The sequence below is a fragment of the Cydia splendana genome, chromosome 18 (assembly GCF_910591565.1).
Source record: "Cydia splendana chromosome 18, ilCydSple1.2, whole genome shotgun sequence".
Lineage (NCBI taxonomy): Eukaryota > Metazoa > Arthropoda > Insecta > Lepidoptera > Tortricidae > Cydia > Cydia splendana.
In genome coordinates this window covers 795,397-817,314 of record NC_085977.1, presented here as the reverse complement: position 1 = coordinate 817,314, position 21,918 = coordinate 795,397, and the positions used below count along the sequence as shown (strand labels likewise).

Below are 21,918 nucleotides of genomic sequence, written 5' to 3'. Positions count from 1 at the left end.
CTTAGGTATTAAAGTAGGTACCTATATTTATGATGGCAGAACTGACAAGAAGACAAGAAGTCACATTGAAGTATATTGAAAGACGTCAACTTTAAAAAGCTTGTTTACCAGATTTCTAAATTATATTAATTAATTTATACATATCTTTGCTTTTAAGTTTGATATTACTTTTTCGCTAGGTTACAAAATGTAGACTTAGTTTCAGAAGATGAGTATTTATTTGCTGTTGTATTTGGTGTTGGTGTTTGTGAATTTGGTGGGGGGTAGGTATGGGTTCATAACATTGCATGGGGCTGACAGCTTGATGGTGATGAAGCAGACGGATCACGTGGTCGACATCCCGGACAACCACGTCGCGAGAGCTTCCTACAATAATGAGATATTTAAAAATGGGTATGGGCTTTTATAGATATAGTATAGTATCGTTTATTGCAAACCATGGGTAATACAATACCTAGATGTTACAATGGAAAAGGGTCGCATGACACCCTGGTACGGTATGGCAACTATCCTTAAAACTAAATATAATAATTCTAGACGAGTTATTTATTTAATTATTCTCATTAGATCTCTGAATATGACATGTCGTTTAATGCGAATTTAGCTAACCTAAAGTAGGTATGGATGTTAGGGCTCTAAAATTAAGTATGGTGTAAGAGTCCGGGACCGAGGGAATCTAGATCAGGGATGTTGCGGATAGTCGCATCCACGGAACATCCGCATTATTTTCAACATCCGCATCCGCATAAAATCGATGCGGAGCTCATGCGGATGCGGATGTCGACCAAGTCGGGGAACGTCTTAGCGGCGGCGTAAGTGCTAGGTAATTTCGTCATTATATAACGAAATCGTCTAAATCCCGAAAAGTCGCCCAAGTTACTGTTTATTAAATAAAACGCACCTATATTCTTGCTCAAATACTAAACGTTTCGTTTTTTAGGGTTCTGTACCCAAACGGTAAAACGGGACCCTATTACTAAGACTCCGCTGTCCGTCCGTCCGTTCATCCGTCCGTCCGTCTGTCACCAGGCCGTATCTCACGAACCGTGATGGCTAGACAGTTGAAATTTTCACAGATGATGTATTTCTGTTGCCGCTATAACAAAAAATACTAAACCCAGAATAAAATAAAGATTTAAGTGGGGCTCCCATACAACAAACGTGATTTCAGGGGTCACGCGGGGTCAGTACTTGGATGGGTGACCGTTTTTTTTTGCCGTTTTTCGCATTATGGTATGGAACCCTTCGTGCGCGACTCCGACTTGCACTTGCCCGGTTTTTTTAATAAAAAATACTAAAAATGTAAATTTTGACGTTTTTTAATTTTAAAATCTTGACATCCGCATCCGCATCCGCGGATGTCAACAAATCTGCATCCGCAACATCCCTGATCTAGATAACAAGATTAACAAGTATGTTCCGTATTCCGTGCGTGTTGGAGGGTCTGCCATCTCGTGACCTGAATCGAAAGCGAAAACAATTCACCCCCTACACTTCGCGCTGGCTCTATTTCGCATAGTACCTTACCTAGGGCTGAATGAACGCGACACGCGATCGACAGCCCGCCTGCTTCCGGCCGGGCGTCCCTACACTACATCTACATCTACCTAGAGTCTGCCCTCTAGTGTCTTAAATCTAAAAAAGGAAACGTAATATAATGCTTCGAGCCAATAAATTAGGGGCTTCTGTGCTACTGTCTACCTACAGTTCATGCACGCTTCCTTGAAAGGTTAGTGCGGCCACGCTGGTGAAAAGGCCTCTTAAACCATAAGCCGCAATAACCGCGTAAGGCGATGCGAAATGCTCCGTTTCGAATTGTTCGAACTTGTTGTATAGTAAATTGGGATGAATTTTCGGAATTTCGTTTGATTGAAAAAGCAATGAAAAAAATGCAACTTTATTTGGTTGAAAGGTTCTAATTAGATACATGTATTCTAAAGAAGACTCACACCCATGGGGACATCTGCCCCTGATGTTACTCACACGGCTTATAGTAAAAAAAATTAAGCTGACCGTTTAGGATTGAGCTCTCATAGTCCTACTCTCCTAGAGTCCTAGTCTCACGGTCAGCTTAAAAATGTTGATCTGTAATTTGTTTGTCAGCTGGGCGTACCTCGAGGTGAGCACACAGGCCAAGTTCACAGACTCGCAGCAGGCGCACGCCGCCGGGTACCTGGAGGGCTACCTCTCGCGGGACCTCATCTGGATGCATTGGTGCAACGTAGTGCAGGGGTATGTTGCCCACTGTTGGTAGATTTAGCATCTTATAGACTTGCCATATGATACCTACAGCACGAAGTCCCACGTGCTGACCCTTTTTAGGTATATCGTTTCATTCAGTTTTTGTTGCTTTGAAATATAGGTAGGTACATATCCTACCTGTGTTGTGTACAATAAAGTCATTACTACTATAGGAGTAATAGGTACTTATCTATACTTATTATTTACTTACCCAAATATGTGGCATTCCATTAGAGAAGGGAAGGGTCCTTATGCACATGAAAACTAAAGGTCCTTTTTCTGTACAAAAGGTTCTTATGCATATGAAGCTCAAGGACCTTTCCCTGGTGGAAAGCCACATATCCGTCCGAGTCCGCTACACAAAATAAAATACCCTGTGATTGTGATTGCGTGAGTCATAAAGAAGCACAAGTCGCGACTTGTGTCGCACAAGGCGCGCCGTGAAACATGCTTAAACCTCTGAAGAACCGATTAAGATGAAATTTTGGTGTGGAGATAGTTCGAGGCCCGGGATCATCATCATTCCACGTAGACGAAGTCGCGAGCAGAAGCTAGTCTTTTACCGTAATATCAGTAACAATTAAATGCCAATTTTTCGCAGGTTTTGCAACAACAGGGAAGATTTGTGCCAAATGGTGGACGCTTTCGTGGACGCCAACGAAGAGTACGTGCTCACGGAGGCAGTAAAGCATCAGAGCGAAGCCTACTGGTATCAGGTAAGAACCGATCAAGTTGGAGGGCAAGGAATGATCAGCGATGATCGTGCTCACGGAGGCAGTAAAGCATCAGAGCAAAGCCTACTGGTATCAGGTAAGAACCGATCAAGTTGGAGGGCAAGGAATGATCAGTGATGATCGTGCTCACGGATGCAGTAAAGCATCAGAGCGAATAAGCCTACTGGTATCCGGTAAGAACCGATCAAGTTGGAGGGCTAGGAATGATCAGAGATGATCGTGCTCACGGAGGCAGTAAAGCATCAGAGCGAAGCCTACTGGTATAAGGTAAGAACCGATCAAGTTGGAGGGCAAGGAATGATCAGTGATGATCGTGCTCACGGAGGCAGTAAAGCATCAGAGCGAAGCCTACTGGTATCCGGTAAGAACCGATCAAGTTGGAGGGCTAGGAATGATCAGAGATGACCGTGCTCACGGAGGCAGTAAAGCATCAGAGCGAATCCTACTGGTATCAGGTAAGAACCGATCAAGTTGGAGGGCAAGGAATGATCTGAGATGATTGTAAGTATGATTGTAACTAAGTACTTATTACCTACGTGTTTATTCGTCAGATGTATATATGTATGTAATTGCAATAAACAATAAATGTTACTGGTTATAACAACAGATATATCTGCCTCGATATGTAGAGCTCTTGAGAATTCGCTCGAATATACCCCTCTTCCCCTCTGGTCAGATAACGAAATTCCATTATCATCTGTATCGGTTATTAACAGTAAATGTTCCGATTACTTGAAATTGGACTAAGAGTTCTTATTCCATACCTGTTGGCATTGTCAAATTCTTTCAGTAAAGTAGCACTTGTCGTCGACAGGTCCTGCTGTTCTACCACCAGCTGCAGGGGCTGACGTGGGGGTACAGGAACGCCACCAGGAATCCTGACGAGCTCCTCACCTTTCGAGACATCTTGTAAGATCGCGTAATATGTTAAAATTGTTTCTAATTTTGGAATTTGGTTGCATTTTCCCGTCAACTTGTTTTGAATATTCAACGAAATTGTTGATAAGGGTTGTACAGTGAAACCTGGTTAAGTGGGACCTGGATAAGTAAGAAACCTCTATAGCTGGGACTCATGGTGCGGTCCCGACACTTTAGCACTGAATTACCTCTGTTAGTGAGATAAAACGAACCTCTATAACTGGGATTAGTTGTTGTGATTTTATAGTCAGATTTACCTCTATAATTTAGACAGAGAGTGTATTTTACCTCTTTTACTGAGACTATATTTATAAGATTACATTTTCCTAATTGTTTTTTAGAATTTTATAGGAATTGACCTCTGTATCTAAGATAAAGTCAGTCTATGACCTCTCTAACTTGGACTTTATTGATCAATTTCCGTATTGGATCTTACTAACTCTTAGTCTATCCACAAATTCCGCATTTGCTTAATTGTGTCTAAACGACTTCAAGTTTCATTTAGTAACTGTATGTAGTTAAAACTATCGAAACGAAAGCTGAAATCTTGATACGTAACACGAATAAACACATTTTCATTTAATAATTTTCGAAGAGGCAATGAAGTCCGTATCAAATTTAATTGAAAAAAATCTATTATTTGAAAATAGAATCATTCAAAATAAATTTAAAGAAATAATTAACAGATTTAAAAAATATTTAGGGACAAGGATTATTTTACCTTATCTATTTTTAAAGATAATTACAAAATACCTTATTAACCACCTCTGTAACTGAAATATTCTCTATTCTCACCTCTATTAATGGGACCCTCCGTAAATGAGACAGAAATTTATTTGTACCTGGCTAACTGAGAGCCTGGGTAAGTGGAATACCTCTTTAAGTGAGACAAATCTGCTCGTCCCTTGAAGTCTCACTTATCCAGGTTTCACTGTATATAATTCAAATTGTGACGGTACATAAAAGAAAATAACACAAAGATGCGTAAAAAGTAGTGCAAATTATTGTAAGCATTTAAATGATTTAGACAACCGCTCCACAATAGGCCTGATGACAAATTTTGAAATCCCTTTTATTATTGTCGGTACACTTGTATTGGTTCCGAAAAACACAATATTTCAGCTATACTCATAAGATTTAACATAAATAATTGCATTTTATTATAGCTAGTTTAAAACTCGCGCGAAAACGCCTCGCACGACATTTGTGACGTCACCATTTAGTTGGTGGTATGGTGGTAGACATTGTTTACATACTTACAGTTACGAATTTCCCTTGAATCCGAATGATATTGTTAATTCAGCACCATATATTACGATTAGGGATGATAAATACATTACAAAAATGTATCACAATAACTCATTTTACACAAAAACTCTGACACGGTTGCAATTTAAGATGAATTATTTAGATAAGTACATGTAAATTTTGAGTGAAAAGGTTTTACTTTTTAATTTTTCATTTTTTCTAGTTACGACAGCCAACATGGCAATGATAGTTCCATTCAGCCAAATAAACAAAAAAGTTTGTTGGTGAAATATCGTATTATTTAGCATTTTATTTAGATAATAACAAATAGATATCTCCTTTATATCGTGTAATAATATTTTTTGGACGTAATAAATGTTTAGTGGCGAAATAACATTTTTTTTGCACCTTCGAACTCTTTGGTGAGAACGTATGGATTTCGGTCAATGAGGTTGTCTATGTTGCTCTAAGAAATATGTTATGGATTGATGACGTCACTGTTTGGAACGCTTCTGATTGGCCTTTCAATAATAATGGCCGATTGGAGAATTTTGCAGTTTTATTTTATTGAATATATTAATAATCCTTCAGTTTATACTAAGAATGGGCCATTTTTTAGAATCATATTAACATATATGTTTCTTTGAAACCATTATTTCCGTGATTCTTTGTTACTTGCAACAGGCCTATTCTACATTTTTGATAACTGGAATTGTCAAATGTAAATACAACCCAGTTACCTCCTTACCTAAAAACGTATGAGGCTGTACAGCGCCATCTACTTCAGCTACCAGACTTTCACTATTCTACCCCTTCATTATATTTCCTGTTTGCCTATGCTCGAGACACATACGAGTTCTTGTAGTACGCATCTTAGAGCATTTAATAACTGGAGTCTTACCCCTCTGCCGAAAAACTTGCACAATTGTGCAAACTTTTGTATGGACTGACAATTTGTAAGTACGTTACGTACAAATCATGTAGAAGTAGCAATACATTTGACGTCCCCTCCCCCGCAAAAATCGGCAGACTGTTTCGTACAAAAAATGACAGCCAAGACGTCTCCAGTTACTAAAGGCTAAGATAAGCATACTTGTGTTTAGCTGGATGAACATGGTGGGGGATCTGGACGACCTGGCGTTCTCCATGATCCTCCGCACCAACCACTCGAGGCGGGACCTCGACCCCGACCCCACGGCGCGCCTCGACCGCTGCACGGGCCTCGTCAAGCTGCTGCCGGACCTCTCCAACCTCTACACTTCACAGACCAGCTGGAACAGGTATGCTTACCACCTTTAATTTTTTTTTAGCCTAGCGGCTCCCGATTTGGTGTTTCCTCCGGCCAGTTGTTCAGGAAGCTCAGAGATGGGCATTTCGTAATTGATTCCTGATTCCACGATTACTCGAAATTACTTTGTAATCTGATTACCGATGCCCAGATTACTTTTTGTAATCTACAATACCGAATTACTAAGTACAATTTCCTATTGAGGAATCAGGAATCAGTTTTCTAATATTACAATTACGAGTAATTGGAATCAATTTCGATTCCTCATTACAGGAATGCATTACTTGATTCCTTTCAGATTACATTTCGTACTTCAACTATCAAAAGTACATTTCGATACTAGATATGTATAGATGTTGTTGATGTTGGCTTACTATATACAGATGCACACCTGATTCAAATAAGGTGCTTATTTGAATCAGGTGTGCAGATTTCGCAAATGATGACAGTTTTGGAGTCCAAGATGTCTGCCGTGCACTTTGACATAAAAGTCGTCATGGGTGTCGTTTTATAGGTTTCAGGGAGTGCAGAATTCGAAAATGATGACAGTTTTGGAATCGAAGATGTCTGCCGTGCACTTTGACATAAAAGTGGTCATGGCTGTCGTTTTATAGGTTTCAGGGAGTGCCGGTTTCGAAATAGATGACAGTTTTGGAATCCAACATGTCTGCCGTGCACTTCGACATAAAAGTCGTCATGGGTGTCGTTTTATAGGTTTCAGGGAGTGCAGAATTCGAAAATGATGACAGTTTTGGAATCCAACATGTCTGCCGTGCACTTTGACATAAAAGTCGTCATGGATGTCGTTTTATAGGTTTTAGGGGGTGCCAATCCCTCGCCAAACTAGTTGCCTACTTTTTTTTTTTGTAGAAAAATGTGGAGTTTAATAAAAATAAAACATGTAATTCAACAGAAATCGTAATTTTTTGTTATTAAAATGTAATCTTAAGCCTTAAATGACCAATTACACCTGTAAAATAAAATTATATCTACGATTTCCTTATCACATGGTAGAAATTTTTTATCCCATAGATAGAGATTAAAAAAACACGTTAACAAAAAGTTATGTACGTTAGGAAAATAAAATTATTGAAACGGATTCCAAAATTGTCATCATTTTCTAAACCGGCACTCCCTGAAACCTATAAAACGACACCCATGACGACTTTTATGTCAAAGTGCACGGCAGACATGTTGGATTCCAAAACTGTCATCATTTTCGGATTGTGCACTCCCTGAAACCTATAAAACGACACACATGACGACTTTTATGTCAAAGTGCACGGCAGACATGTTGGATTCCAAAACTGTCATATTTTCGAAACCGTCACTCCCTGAAACCTATAAAACGACACCCATGACGACTTTTATGTCAAAGTGCACGGCAGACATGTTGGATTCCAAAACTGTCGAAATTTTCGAAACCGCGGCACCCTGAAACCTATGAAACGACACCCATGACGACTTTTATGTCAAAGTGCACGGCAGACATCTTGGATTCCAAAACTGTCATTATTTTCGAATTCTGCACTCCCTGAAACCTATAAAACGAGATCCATGACGACTTTTATGTCAAAGTGCACGGCAGACATGTTGGATTCCAAAACTGTCATCATTTTCGAAACCGGCATTCCCTGAAGCCTATAAAACGATACCCATGACGACTTTTATGTCAAAGTGCACGGCAGACATGTTGGATTCCAACTGTCATCATTTTCGAATTCTGCACTCCCTGAAACCTATAAAACGACACCCATGACGACTTTTATGTCAAAGTGCACGGCAGACATGTTGGATTCCAAAACTGTCATCATTTTCGAATTCTGCTCTCCCTGAAACCTATAAAACGACACCCATGACGACTTTTATGTCAAAGTGCACGGCAGACATGTTGGATTCCAAAACTGTCATCATTTTCGAATTCTGCACTCCCTGAAACCTATAAAATGCCATCCATAATGACTTTTATGTCAAAGTGCACGGCCGACATATTGGATTCCAAAATGGTCATCATTTCCGAAATCTGCGCCCCCGAAAACATATATTAATACAGTTTCACACAAAAAGTGTATTTATGTCTGGGATAAGAACGATCAAAAGTATTTTGGGATTGAGTAATGTAATTTAGTCTGAAAAATATTACGTAATCCGATTACTGGAGTAATTGATTACGAAGGAATCACGATTACACTTGTACTTAGATGTATTCAATTCCAAAGGAATCAATTACGCAAGTAATCAGCGGGATTGATTCCAGTAATTTCGATTACCAAAGGAATCGATTACTAAGGAATCATGATTACTGTAATGTAGTGTGTAATTTAATTCCAAAAGGAATTGATTCCGTCCAACTCTGAGGAAGCTGTCAAGGTCATCCCGCCATCTCCGTTTGGGCCTGCTTCTTTCTAAATTACCATTCGATAATTTTCGTTAACGTAGATGTCAATATATCACTTGTCGAACCACCTGCAGAACTGCCAGACCAAGGCATTGGTCTTTAAATGATAAGCAATCCGGCAATAAATTGAATTAGGGTCGGTTGCACCACACTGTCTGTCACTTTTAAAGCGTTCGCTAAATTGTATGTTTACTGCTGAGTAGGGCTTCCAAATACCGGACTTCTCACAATACCGGTATTAATACCGAAACTGTCTTCATCAATACCGGGATCCCGGTATTGAATATGAATTGCTTTAAAAAAATATAGTTTTATTAAAAAGGGGAATTAAAAAGGGTTACTGTAACACCAGATATGTCCTAAAAGCTTTTAGAACAATAAACAATCAATGTCGCCATCTGCATTAATTTTATTTCACACTCCAGGTTGGCAATAATTTTATTCAACTGGTTGACTTCACCAGTCACATTTTTAGTCCAACAACCCACCAGCCGACTTTTTTCTAATTTCCGCCTAAATTAGTTTGCCATACTACAGTTCTTTGTTCCTTGCTCTTTTCTTTAAAATTTTTGATAAGATTTTAAGTACTAACTATATTAATCTCAGATTTAGATTTAGATTTAGATTTAGATTGCATCTAGATCTTATTTCAATAATAAAATAAGGGCTAGATGCAAGTTAGATGCGTCTGACGTGTAGTAAAAGCTTCTTAATACAGCCAAATATGACCATTCTAATGGATATAAACGGTTTATACTGCAAATTTTCCTTGTTTTTAAAAAACCGGGATCCCGGTATTGCATTTAAAAATACCGGTATTGAAAAATACGTTTAAAAAGACGGGATCCCGGTATTTCGGGATCCCGGTATTGGAAGCCCTACTGCTGAGTGACATTGATTGTGCAACTGACCCTTATTAGTCGTCTACTTTCATCGAACACGTAGCGTACTAGATCGAATTGTATTTATAGAAAAGGTCACAAATTTTCCATTCAACGTGAAGCCAAAGCCTGAAGCATCTACACACGCGGCAGCGCGTCACGCCATTTTTATTACAACGCGTATCTCCGGTATTCATGTAATTTTGCGGCTGGGTGTACAGTCGACGTCAAAGATATGTTTACACTTTTGCACCTTACTCCTTTTGTAATAAGGCGAAAAATGTTAACATATCTTTGACGTCCACTGTGCACTATGATCTTTTATACAAGATGAGGTATACCCTAACCTAACATAAGAAAAACTTCATTAGGGTGTATAGTAACAGCACCAGTCATGGGACATTTAAGAGGAAATTTGGAGTATTTATGATATTTCCCTTGTACATGTAAATGGTCTTCCGCTTAGCGTGTTAAAAGATAAAAGTCCTATCCGCCTTTCATGTTTTAGGCGTGTTGTATCAAAGATACTGCAATGAGTTTCCACATAATTAACAAATTAAAACTATGCTTTTTTTCTCCAGTCATGGACACCAAAGCTCCAGTAATGGGCCCCCGGTAATGGACGTGGATCCAGTAATGGGCCCCCTATAATGGACATTGCTCTATCAGTATAAAATATTGAAATGGGGAATAAGTTATGGCAAAAAAATCAATTTTTGGTATAAGCTTTTATCGCTGAATGTATTTTTCTTTCCACAGCCAATTATTATTGTATTAGATTCATCGAGACAATTCTAATATACCCAAACACAATTAGTTAGGGTTTATTGCGATAAAGTTCCCATGGCCACCTCCTGTCTCCATCATCAGATCAAGTCCATGTTATCATAATATTGCATTATCATCCGATTTGCATACTTAATTACGTACTTACACAAAATTTCAACTGAATCGGAAATCGAAAAGTGGGTCAAATTCAGCTACCAAGATTTGACCCACACTAACTAACAAGGCAAGTTAAATAAAAGTTTTGAAAAACGATATTAATTTATCCTAAGTCCGAGAATACCTCCTGGTTGACATATTTCGTAACTACATTTTACTTCTGTATTGTTTAAAACATGAAATTATGGCATGGCAAGCATCATTATGTCAATTGTCCCATCATAGGAGGTATGCAGTTTTACAGCTCCTATAATGGGATTGGGACAAATACCACTATTTTTTTACATCTGTGGAGTCACAACATAGGGGCTATTCATAAATTACGTCATTTCAAATTAGGGGGGGGGGGGTCTGGACATCGGATGATGGTAGCATGACGTAGGAGGAAACGGGGTCATTCGAAGCATGATTTTTGGATGATTTTAGGGGGGGGGGGGGTCCAAAATTGTCAAAAATCGATGACGTAATTTATGGACAGCCCCATAGTGTGTTGTATACCTTATCTCATGGTAAATGCAATTAACAAAACACATTCTAGTTTTCATCAAGTATTAATTAATTAAAATTTAATAAATTAACTCACCTCTCTTAGCGAAGTTGTTAAGAATTTTTAGTGATATTTTTTTTCAGTGGCACGACAACTTTTGGGTTGCCGCACATTTCTTAAAAAATAACCGAATTTCATAAAAATTCAAACATAATCAGCTCTAGGACTCTTATTTATGATAAAAATATATACAGTGTTTATAAACTACTTTTATACAGGGTGAAAAGGCACGACGATCCTTCCCGGAAGTATTAGGTCGTTTAAGTGATACAGAGACGATTGGTAATGGTAAGAATCGTTAATTGAGTAAAAAATAAAAATAGCAAATTTACTACTTTTTAACTGTGGTGACAACCCTATAGCATGTGCACATCACGGCTATAGATTAAGGATCTCCGTCGGGAAAGCTCGGGACTTTACACTTTTTTCCGATCGTTGACAGAATCGCAATGATGTATGAATGTCGCATAAATGTCAAATAAATCAAATGAATGCAAAAATATTATAAACAATTTTATTACTTTCTTAGATAATTATTTTTTGCCAATATTTAACACTATCTTCTCTTCACATACGGAGTTCAAATGTACCTCCGTGTCTTACAAGGCCGCCGCAGCCCGTGCCCGAGTATGTCGATGCACATGCGATAGTGTATGCTCTTCGTCATTTTTCCTCCGCAGATTGTCCTCCGCAGAAAGCACCAATTAGCCTTTGTCTCATTTCATCCGCAGTTTCACATTCCGTTTGGTACACCATATCTTTTACACAGCCCCACAAATTTAAATAGCCACGAGCATCTAACAACGGCATTTTTATTTGAAAAATATGACATTAAATAAGTAAAGTTCAATAAAAATTTAATTTCAAACTGATGTTTGTTTGACGTCTGATGACGTCTTGTCTATTTCCTACCACGCAAGAAGGTTTGTTAGTTTGGTATTGAAGAGTATTTATTCTTGATTTATTCTAATGTTCTGTTTTGCATGTACCTACATTTGGTGCATCAAACACAACCTACTTATAATAAAAAAAATTTTTTTTATTATTTTAGATAGTTTCTATTTATTCGAAAATAATTTTGTGAAACGTGTTAAGAAACTAAAACCTTTTTATCAGTCAAGGAAACCAGAGATATTTATAAGACGATTGCGTACTTTTGAGTGGTTGTCAATGTCACCATTTGAACTGTCGTTGTAATCAATGTTGTGGTTAGTATTATAGACCGGGAGATAGTGACACATTTTACTGGGTCATTTGTACCAGTATGGCGGTTCGTCAGGGGTCTAAGCATGTAATGAAGGAAAGAAAATGCTATGGCCATAGCGCTGGTACCGGCGGCCCAATCGCGTGGGCGTTAGTCGAACGTGTCGGATAAAATACGAGTGTCGAACGATTTGTACCACAAAAATCCTCGTATTATTCGATAGTCCATAAAAAAGAAGTAGGCGGTAGCGTAATACCATACTTCTCCGGTGTGACTTACAGCCCGCCATACTGAGGCGAACACGTTGATTAAAAAAAAACAATTCAACCATTTGTACCAAGCTAATTTTTGCACAGGTGATCATCGTCGAGCAGCCATTCATGGACATCACCATGCCATACTTTTCGGATGGTTCCAAATGCCCGCCATACCGCCGCAAGGGAGTTAATTTTTTTTTTATTGCTAAACGATTTGTACCATCTTGAATTTTTTTTTCAACACTTTCTGTGTGATCATAAATGGAAATCTCATAATGCCATACCTGTAGGAGGTGGCAAATGTGTACAATATTTTTTTTTTATTTCAAGTATGGTGCCCCTTTTTCCCCCTATTAGAAGTATGGCAAATATAATAATGGTCACATTGCATCATATAATTTCCAAAAATCCAAATGCCATACTGGTACAAATGGTCAAAAAATTGTTTTTTGTTTTAAGTCTTGGCTTAAGTCTCACAGTCGTCCGCCCCGTAGTTATAATCTGAAATATATTTTTTTAGGTACAATTGTATCCAAACAAACAGAATATGATGATGCCATGCTGTAAAAAATTATTTTACGTATACATAGTCGTATTTTTGAAACGTGTCGATTAAATAAGTTTTTCAAGTATGGCAGCACTTTATCCCCCTACTATAAGTATGGCAATTATAATAACGGTCACATTTTATCAAATACTCTCCAAAAATTTAAATGCAATACTGGTACAAATCGTTTAGCAAAAAAAAAAAAATAACTTCCTTGCGCGGTATGGCGGGCATTTGGAACCATCCGAAAAGTATGGCATGGTGATGTCCATGAATGGCTGCTCGACGATGATCACCTGTGCAAAAATTAGCTTGGTACAAATGGTTGAATTGTTTTTTTTTAATTAACGTGTTCGCCTCAGTATGGCGGGCTGTAAGTCACACCGGAGAAGTATGGCATTACGCTACCGCCTACTTCTTTTTTATGGACTATCGAATAATACGAGGATTTTTGTGGTACAAATCGTTCGACACTCGTATTTTATCCGACACGTTCGACTAACGCCCACGCGATTGGGCCGCCGGTACCAGCGCTATGGTCATAGCATTTTCTTTCCTTCATTACATGCTTAGACCCCTGACGAACCGCCATACTGGTACAAATGACCCAGTAAAATGTGTCACTATCTCCCGGTCTATTATTAATATTAAGGAATAACATAACTACTTCATTCAAGTATTGAACAAGTGGAACCACTAAAAAATCGAAAATCCTGCAACGATTCTTACCGTGTTGTAAGCAGACCTAAAAATGGTTAGATGGCAACAAATTAGCATAATTTCCTGTCGTATACTGATTGTTTACAAGTAAGTTCATTGACCCTGTCACCTGTTAGGGTTAGAACAAAGTAGTTTTTTGCATGGATGTTTAAAAGGCCATAATTTATAAACGGTTGCCCATATTAACATAGTTTCTATGGAGAAAATATAGAGCTTAGGCTAAACTATCTCCCATTTCCGGAAAGGATCGTCGTGCCTTTCCACCCTGTATACTTATTTTAGAGGAATTGTGTTTTTTTGTCCCATTACTGGTTCCGTGTCCATTATAGGGTATACTACTATAGGTACATTGCAAAATTTGCAAAGTTAAAGTGGTATCCAGACGGGACTGATCAAATCGGTTTGTTTTGATCAGAAATGAATGGTATTTGCATCCGCACCTCCTGATTCGATCAGGCAATTGAATCAGATTGGCGAAAAATTGACTAATCTGGCGTTTAAACCAACGAAAACACCCATTACGCGGGAAAACCGTGGAGCAATGAAGTTTGCCTACATACTAAATAATAATCTGGCTTGAGTTACAAACGCAACGTTAACTCATCCTTAAAGTCTTGCTTCAGTTACAACTCAATGCTTCGGCTACAGAAGATGTACGTGCTCAACTACCGGGTCTCGGCAGGCCGCCCGGAACGGATCCCCGGCTACCAGATGTCCTTCTCCTCCTACCCTGGCCTTGCCACCGTAAGACTATTTTCGTTCTATGACAAAATTGTCAATACAAAAATACCTAGTTTAGATGTAATATATAAAGATGCGTAAAATCTAAGACAAATTCTAGCTTCGAATATATATACCAGCTGGTGTAGATGGAGCTACTATAACGGCTCTGTACATTATGCGGTAGCTCTCTGGTTTTCAAAAGTTGAAGTGAGACATTATAGTGACCAAGTATATTTCAGCTGTTAAACTAGAGGGCACGATTTTTTAAGACGACTTCCGTTCTACAATCGAATTTTTTTTATTCGGCAAGTTTATGACTCATTTTTTTTTAAACCTCTTAACACCGATAAAGGTTCGCTCCGAGCCTCCGAATTCTAAGAATTTTGCTTTTACTCACACGAGTTATATTGTTTGCTTTGTCTTAAATGGGTACACTACATAATTCCGAAATATTTTATGCCGAATTTTAAAATATCGAATTTTATTATTCCGATTTTTAAATGCTCGACCAGTGCCGGATTTACCACTAGGCTGAGTAGGCTGAAGCCTAGTGCGGCAAATTTTAGGGGCGGCAATTTTGGGTCAAAAAAAAAAGTATTTTATTTGCTTTCCAGATAGGGTCAACCAGAAATATGCCGGTCCCCTATTTCTTTGTAAAATTTAAATAACACGCATTATATTTGTCGATTTTGCCGCCCTCTGTCATGTCAAGACCCTTTATATTGAGACAGACAGACGGCCGGACGGACAACAAAGTGATCCTATATGGGTTCCGTTTTTTTCCTTTTGAAGTACGGAATATCGCTGTGCGTGCGTGCTTATCGCTGGTGAGTTTGGGATGGTTGGCGATTCTTGTGTCTTCATGGTATTGAATCTCACAAAATTTTTCCGATTCCATGCCGGAACTCAGGATAGATTGCTCTCGATATCAGATACAAGCTTTTCAAGACTTTCCAGCACCACAGAACCAGGGATATTGGCACGGCCTGTGTAATACGCATCCCTAGTACTGTCGTCTGCATAGCAATGATTAACATTGATATGCAGCAATAACAGCGTTGGGGATAGCACAGAACCTAGCGGAACGCCAGCGGTAATTCTACACTATCGGAGCAGCTTCCGTCTCCTACGGCTCATATGCGTCTACTGGACAAAAAGCTAGCGATCCATTTGTATAGCATAGTCCCTCGAGCAGACCTCGATGCCAGACCCGACCGAACGCCTTAGCTATATTCAGCATGACTGCCAATGCCGCACCTTAACACTCGGTGGCCAAAACCCAGCGGTACCCACCGATCGCCGATCAGATCAGGCAAATATAACGAGGTCGCATCGTCATTGAGTGACAAAAACGGCCCATAGTAAAAGCACCAGTAGTCAGCCTTATAACGAAATGTCTATGTTCAAGATCGTATAATTTGCACACTTATGGACCAATAGGTATTATCAATGTTTTTTTCTGTTCAAGAACTTAATTAAGTTTAATTTTAGTAAAGAATAAAACTTAATTGAATTTAACTTTTGGAAATATTTAATTAAATATAATAAAAGGGCCTTTTTGCCAGTAATCAGCCTCCTGTATACCAAACCAATACACAGCCTTTAGGAACCCAGTGCCCAGCCATCCCATTCTAATGGCTGATTAGTAAGTTCGAGTAGAGCGAAGTTATTTTCCAGTGGTCAGCCACAGGCTGACTACTGGGTATTTAATGTAATTCAATCAAATAAAGTCATAATAACGTAATTTTTTAAAGGGGCTTGATTTAACGACTTACACTTCATTTGAAAATAATAACAAATCTTAAATCCTATGGTCAGCCTCCCCAGGCTGACTTCTGGGTTTACGACCTTTTTAAAATTACCTTCAAACCCAGTAGTCAGCCAGGGGAGGCTGACTATTGGATTTTGTACAAAAAAGTAGTTTCCAATAGTCAGTTGCCATAAAAATATTACTTCCACATGGATTAATATTAATTATTTACGTTTTTCAGATAGTTTAGGTATTAATTAGGTGAAGTAGTCCATATTATTTTAAAAATAAATAACAATTCGGCTGCTAACGTCTTATCAAAATACCACGAGACATTAAAAAAAAATGGCGCATATCTCTTAACCTTTCATGTCAGAAGACACCACTACTTTGAAATTTTTTTGTGGATCATCGTAGAGTATTCGTTTAAATTTCCAATTTAATAGTTTATCAATCTATAATATTACCTATTTTTGACATGAAAATTAGAAAAACTTATTAATTAAAGGTTTTTGATTGAAAAGTACTTAAAAAAGCTATAAGCGAGGTGGATAGGGGCGGCAAATCTGTATAGCCTACGGGCGGCAAATGACTAAATCCGGCACTGTGCTCGACCCATGAAAATTCCGATTGTCGTAATTACCGAAGGATGAAAATCACGAAGTTTTATATTTCCGAAAAGTAAAACCGACGATTTTTTAAATTCCTAGTAGCAGTTGGTTTCTGTAAAGGTCGCAGTTCTAACCTAACCTAACGCACTTTTCTAGTAGCAGTTGGTTTCTGTGAAGGTCGCAGTTCTAACCTAACCCACTTTTCTAGTAGCAGTTGGTTTCTGTGAAGGTCGCAGTTCTAACCTAACCCACTTTTCTAGTAGCAGTTGGTTTCTGTAAAGGTCGCAGTTCTCACCTAACCTAACTTACTTTTCTAGTAGCAGTTGGCTTCTGTGGAGGTCACAGTTCTAACCTAACCTAACCCACTTTTCTAGTAGCAGTTGGTTTCTGTAAAGGTCGCAGTTCTAACCTAACCTAACCCACTTTTCTGGTAGCAGTTGGTTTCTGTGAAGGTCGCAGTTCTAACCTAACCTAACCGATTTTTCTAGTAGGAATTGGTTTCTGTGAAGGTCGCAGTTCTAACCTAACTTAACCCACTTTTCTAGTAGCAGTTGGTTTCCGTAAAGGTCGCAGTTCTAACCTAAGCCACTTTTCTAGTAGCAGTTGGCGTCTGTGAAGGTTGCAGTTCTATCCTAACCCACTTTTCTAGTAGTAGTTGGTTTCTGTAAAGGTAGCAGTTCTAGCATGTCCAAATGATTTAAATGCATTTTTTTGCAGATCAATTTTAAAAACGGCTGACCATTTAATTACTCCCCTTTTGAAAATCGCGAATTTCATTATTCCGAGTTTACAAAAGATCGAATTTCTGAATTCCGAATTATTTTATTTCCGATCGGTCAATGATTTTTCGGAATACACAAATTCGGAAAAAAAAAATCGGATTTTTTAAAAATCGGAACTTTAAGCTTTCGTTCATATGACAATCGTATTTTAAGTACCTATTCGGAAATAGCGCAGTCGTGATTTTCTTCTTTCGTGGTTTTCAAAGTCGTGATTTCGATATTTCGGACGTAAAAAAATCGTGATTATGAAAATCGAGGTTATGAAAGTCGGAAAAACATATTTCGGAATATTTGGGTGTTCCCGTCTTAAATTCTTTATGTTAGTACTTTAAGTTCTTCATAATGTAGTTAAATCGCTCACGAGCTCTGCCCCCGTGGAGTCATATTTGCTAATGTACGCTGTAAGAGAAGTGTCCTTTCGTAAAACTGACTAGTTCCTGTCAGTCCTTAGATGACATATACATCATCTCGTCGGGGCTGGTGCCGGCGGAGACGACCATATCGAACGGCCGGCGCGCGCTCTACGGCCTCATCAAGCCGGTTGGACAGGTCACTCAGCTTCCCATATCTCTTTCACAAGTTAAAGTTTCGCTTCCACTGACGTCTTTAGTCTATCTATGCCAATGAGCGAGCCAGCATCACCATTACTGATCACTGTAAAGCTTTGGCTTTATGTTGTGAAAGTGAGGAAAGTGTACCTATATTTTGGACCTAAAGCTAGGGTGTGAAACTCCTGACTTCGGCCAAACTCGGCTCCGCTCGGCTCAGCATTGCTCCGAGCAATTATTAGGGTTGACACAACTTGACGTCCCTTTGCGTGCACGACCACAGATAAGATAATGGCTTGAATTTTGACAGCCCTAAATAGCCGAAGGGGATAGTGCCATATATTAGAAAGGGACAGTACTAATATTTATTTTGCTGTGCCTAAAGTCATGCCAGGATTTGAGCACATAGGTAGATACCTCGTCACTCACTCAAAGAAACTTTGACTTTATAAAGAGTCAAAAAGAATCAGATATTAAATTAATGGCCCTCCCTCAAATTACTGTATTTAGATCCTGGAGTTCGTGCGGTCGATGGTGGCTAACCGCTTGGCGCGCGACGGAAGCGAGTGGGTCCAGATCTTCGGCCAGCGGAATAGTGGCACTTACAATAACCAGTGGTACCTTCTCTGTCTTGTTTATTTCACTCTGTCAGTTACTACAGGTCTGTCTTAGTGATATGATTTGTTTCTCTGAAATAATAATTATCTTTCTTATTTCGAATCTTGTCGAATGTCTGATCGCGCTCAAGCTAAGCCCCACCAATGGTTAAAATTCCTCAACTCGACAAACTTTTATATAATCTAAGACGTTTTTGTAGAATTCAAGTTTTTTTTATTGGTGCAACAGGTACATAGTGGACTACAACAAGTTCAAGCCGTCAGGGTATGGGTACCCGGGGCGCGTGAGCCGCGGCCTGCTGTGGGTGGTGGAGCAGCTGCCCGGCGCCATCGTGGCGGACGACTTGTAAGTGGAGACTAGGCAGGGTGACTGCTATAGTTATCGGCAACTACATAGTAATTGGCTTCTTTTGGCTTGTTACTTTCTGATGTGTTAGGAAAGGCCAATAACATATAGCAGTCACCCTGCTAATACTAGAATCATTCAGGTTCAGCTATCCAAATAGTGTCTTGGTCTCCTGAATAAACACGCCACATAATTATAGTCACCCTGTCCAACTTTCGGTCCATTACGTAAGCTTGGAGCTTTCTTGGTCACCTACTAAAAATAGATGAAAGTCGGGCTGGCAAAAGAGACTCCGACGTTTCGAGGACGGTGTTGTCCCCGTGGTCACTTAGAAGAATGATTAAAGTTGACATCAACATCTAGCGCCGCACTCGGTCTTGTTTATCAGCTTGAACGCTTTGCGCACTAGGGATGTTACTTTGTCGACACACAACACTAACGATATTCGATTTATCGACTGTCGATATTCGTTTCCGCTCACATTCACTGATGATTTGAAACCATATCTTCTGCAGAACGGCAACGCTGTTAAATACTTCTTACTTCGCGTCTTACAACATGCCACACTTCCGGCGGATATTCGAGCTGGGCGGCGGGCGCGAGCGCGTAAAGATGTACGGCGACTGGTTCGGACAGGAGACACACCCGAGAGCCAAGATGCTAAAGAAACTGCAGGTAACACAATCTTCCCTACTAGAGTTAAGGACCCAAGTCTCGACAACATAGTAGGCCTACTGTCACTTTCCACAGATGCTGCGGTCTTCCTTCAAAATTTCTTGAACATGAGATATATATGTACCTAACCGGGCCCCATTCCGATGACTCCGTATATTTTGAGATGCAATTAGTTTAAAACCTCCACGTTCTGTTACAGGCTGGTATCCACGACACGCGCGACATGTTCCGCGTGATGCGGTATAACGACTACAAGCACGACCCGCTGGCGCGCTGTCCGCAGTGCAACCCGCCGTACAGCGCGTGCAACGCCGTCGCGGCTAGGAACGACCTAAACCCTGCCAATGGTTAGCAGTAGCAGTTCTAAATTATAACCGAATAGGTATACTAGAGGATACCTGATTTAAGATAAACTACTTCGAAGGAATGCCACAACGCTGGCCTCATTCTTCCCAGCGACTCTTCCATCTAACAAATCTGCCTGTTGTTACCTAGTCTTAAGCTTGTATATATTTCGCTTTCTGTGTATTTTTTTAACATTATGGTGCACAATAAGGAATACTTACTTAAATCTCTGTAGCGGAATACCGAATAGCTGTATATAGGAGAAAACGTAGATTTTTAATAGCTATATATTATATAGCTAGGTAGCTTAATAACATCACGACGAAGCTTCAACTCTCTAATTGTAATGGCTCCTCTACACTATCGGCGATGATAGACGACGACTGGCGTGGACGATAGTGTAGAGGCCTAGAGGGCATACTGGGCAGTCCCCGCCAGTCATCGGTCTATCCTCGCCCGCGACCCGTGAGTTGTCGGTTTTTGGGCACACATCAAAGGGAATCGCCGGGTGGTTGCTACTACAGGCGATAGTGTGGATGCTTGCACGATGATCTTGCCGATGATAGACGATGATACTTTGATACTATCAACGATCATCGCCGATAGTATTGAAGAGGCATTATGTTGACAGGCACATACCCATTCAAAGCGTTGGGCCATCGCAACCACGGCGCCATTGACACCAAGGTGACGAGCGCGTTTCTGCGCCCCTGGTACGAGTACATTGCCGTGTCCAGCCCGCCGCACAACGAGGCGCGCGGCATCCCGCCCTTCCAGTGAGTGTAGTACGTAGTAGTCGTAGTACTGCACGAGGGGCCCACATTAGCAGCTTTTAAGGGGCCCTTTCCCTTTGTAAATTTTTGACAGCAAAAATGCCTCGGTATGTCTGTCTCCTCTATAGGTAGCTCAACCGATTCTCGTGAAATTTTGTGAGCAGGATGGATGTACTAAATGGCAGAGCCGTACATCGATTCAGTTTTCAGCTATACAAAGACAGACTGGCAAGGTCTACAGCTCACAGACCAGTTGTAAGTTATTATTCGTGCGATAAAGTTCAAATTCTCGTTAATTCGTTGATAATGTTGATATCTTCACTTTGCAGATGGAGCAAGTTTGACTTGGGCAAGAACGTGTCCCACATCGGTCACCCGGATAAGTGGGTGTTCCCGCCGGTGAGACACCGCTGGGAGTGGGGCTGAGCCCTACGCACAAGGCTACATAGGCTGGAAGAGTACGTTCAGAGCGGTTTCAGCGTGTACACTTGTAGAGCTACGCTTAGGCATGAGCCTTAGAGCATTTAGTAACTGGAGACGTCATGGCTGTCATTTTCTGTACAAAACAGTCTGCCGATTTTTGCGGGGGAGGGGACGTCAAATGTATTGCTGTTCCTACATGATTTCTACGTAATGTACAAATAGCCATGTCAGTCCATACAAAAGTTTGCACAACTGTGCAATGTTTTCGGCAGAGGGGTAAGCTCTTAAAGGCGACTCCAGTTATTAAATGCTCTAAGGCATGAGCTTACACATATAGCGCAATCCTAAGTGCAATTTAGCGTATATTAGTACCGCCAGGGGCTATCTACATGATACA

At 39.9% G+C, this 21,918-nt stretch overlaps 1 protein-coding gene across 1 annotated transcript; it reads left to right on the top strand.

The window, feature by feature from the left end:
* Nucleotides 1-204: 204 nt before the first annotated feature.
* Nucleotides 205-21,556, top strand: LOC134799284 (putative phospholipase B-like 2). Its single transcript, XM_063771662.1, has 13 exons — nucleotides 205-393; nucleotides 2,104-2,232; nucleotides 2,843-2,957; nucleotides 3,790-3,884; nucleotides 6,245-6,421; nucleotides 14,552-14,672; nucleotides 18,239-18,343; nucleotides 18,853-18,959; nucleotides 19,189-19,305; nucleotides 19,821-19,980; nucleotides 20,180-20,327; nucleotides 20,957-21,101; nucleotides 21,428-21,556. Exons 1-13 carry the CDS (start codon nucleotides 209-211, stop codon nucleotides 21,522-21,524), a joined length of 1,701 nt encoding a protein of 566 aa, XP_063627732.1. The 5' UTR covers nucleotides 205-208; the 3' UTR covers nucleotides 21,525-21,556.
* Nucleotides 21,557-21,918: the final 362 nt, after the last annotated feature.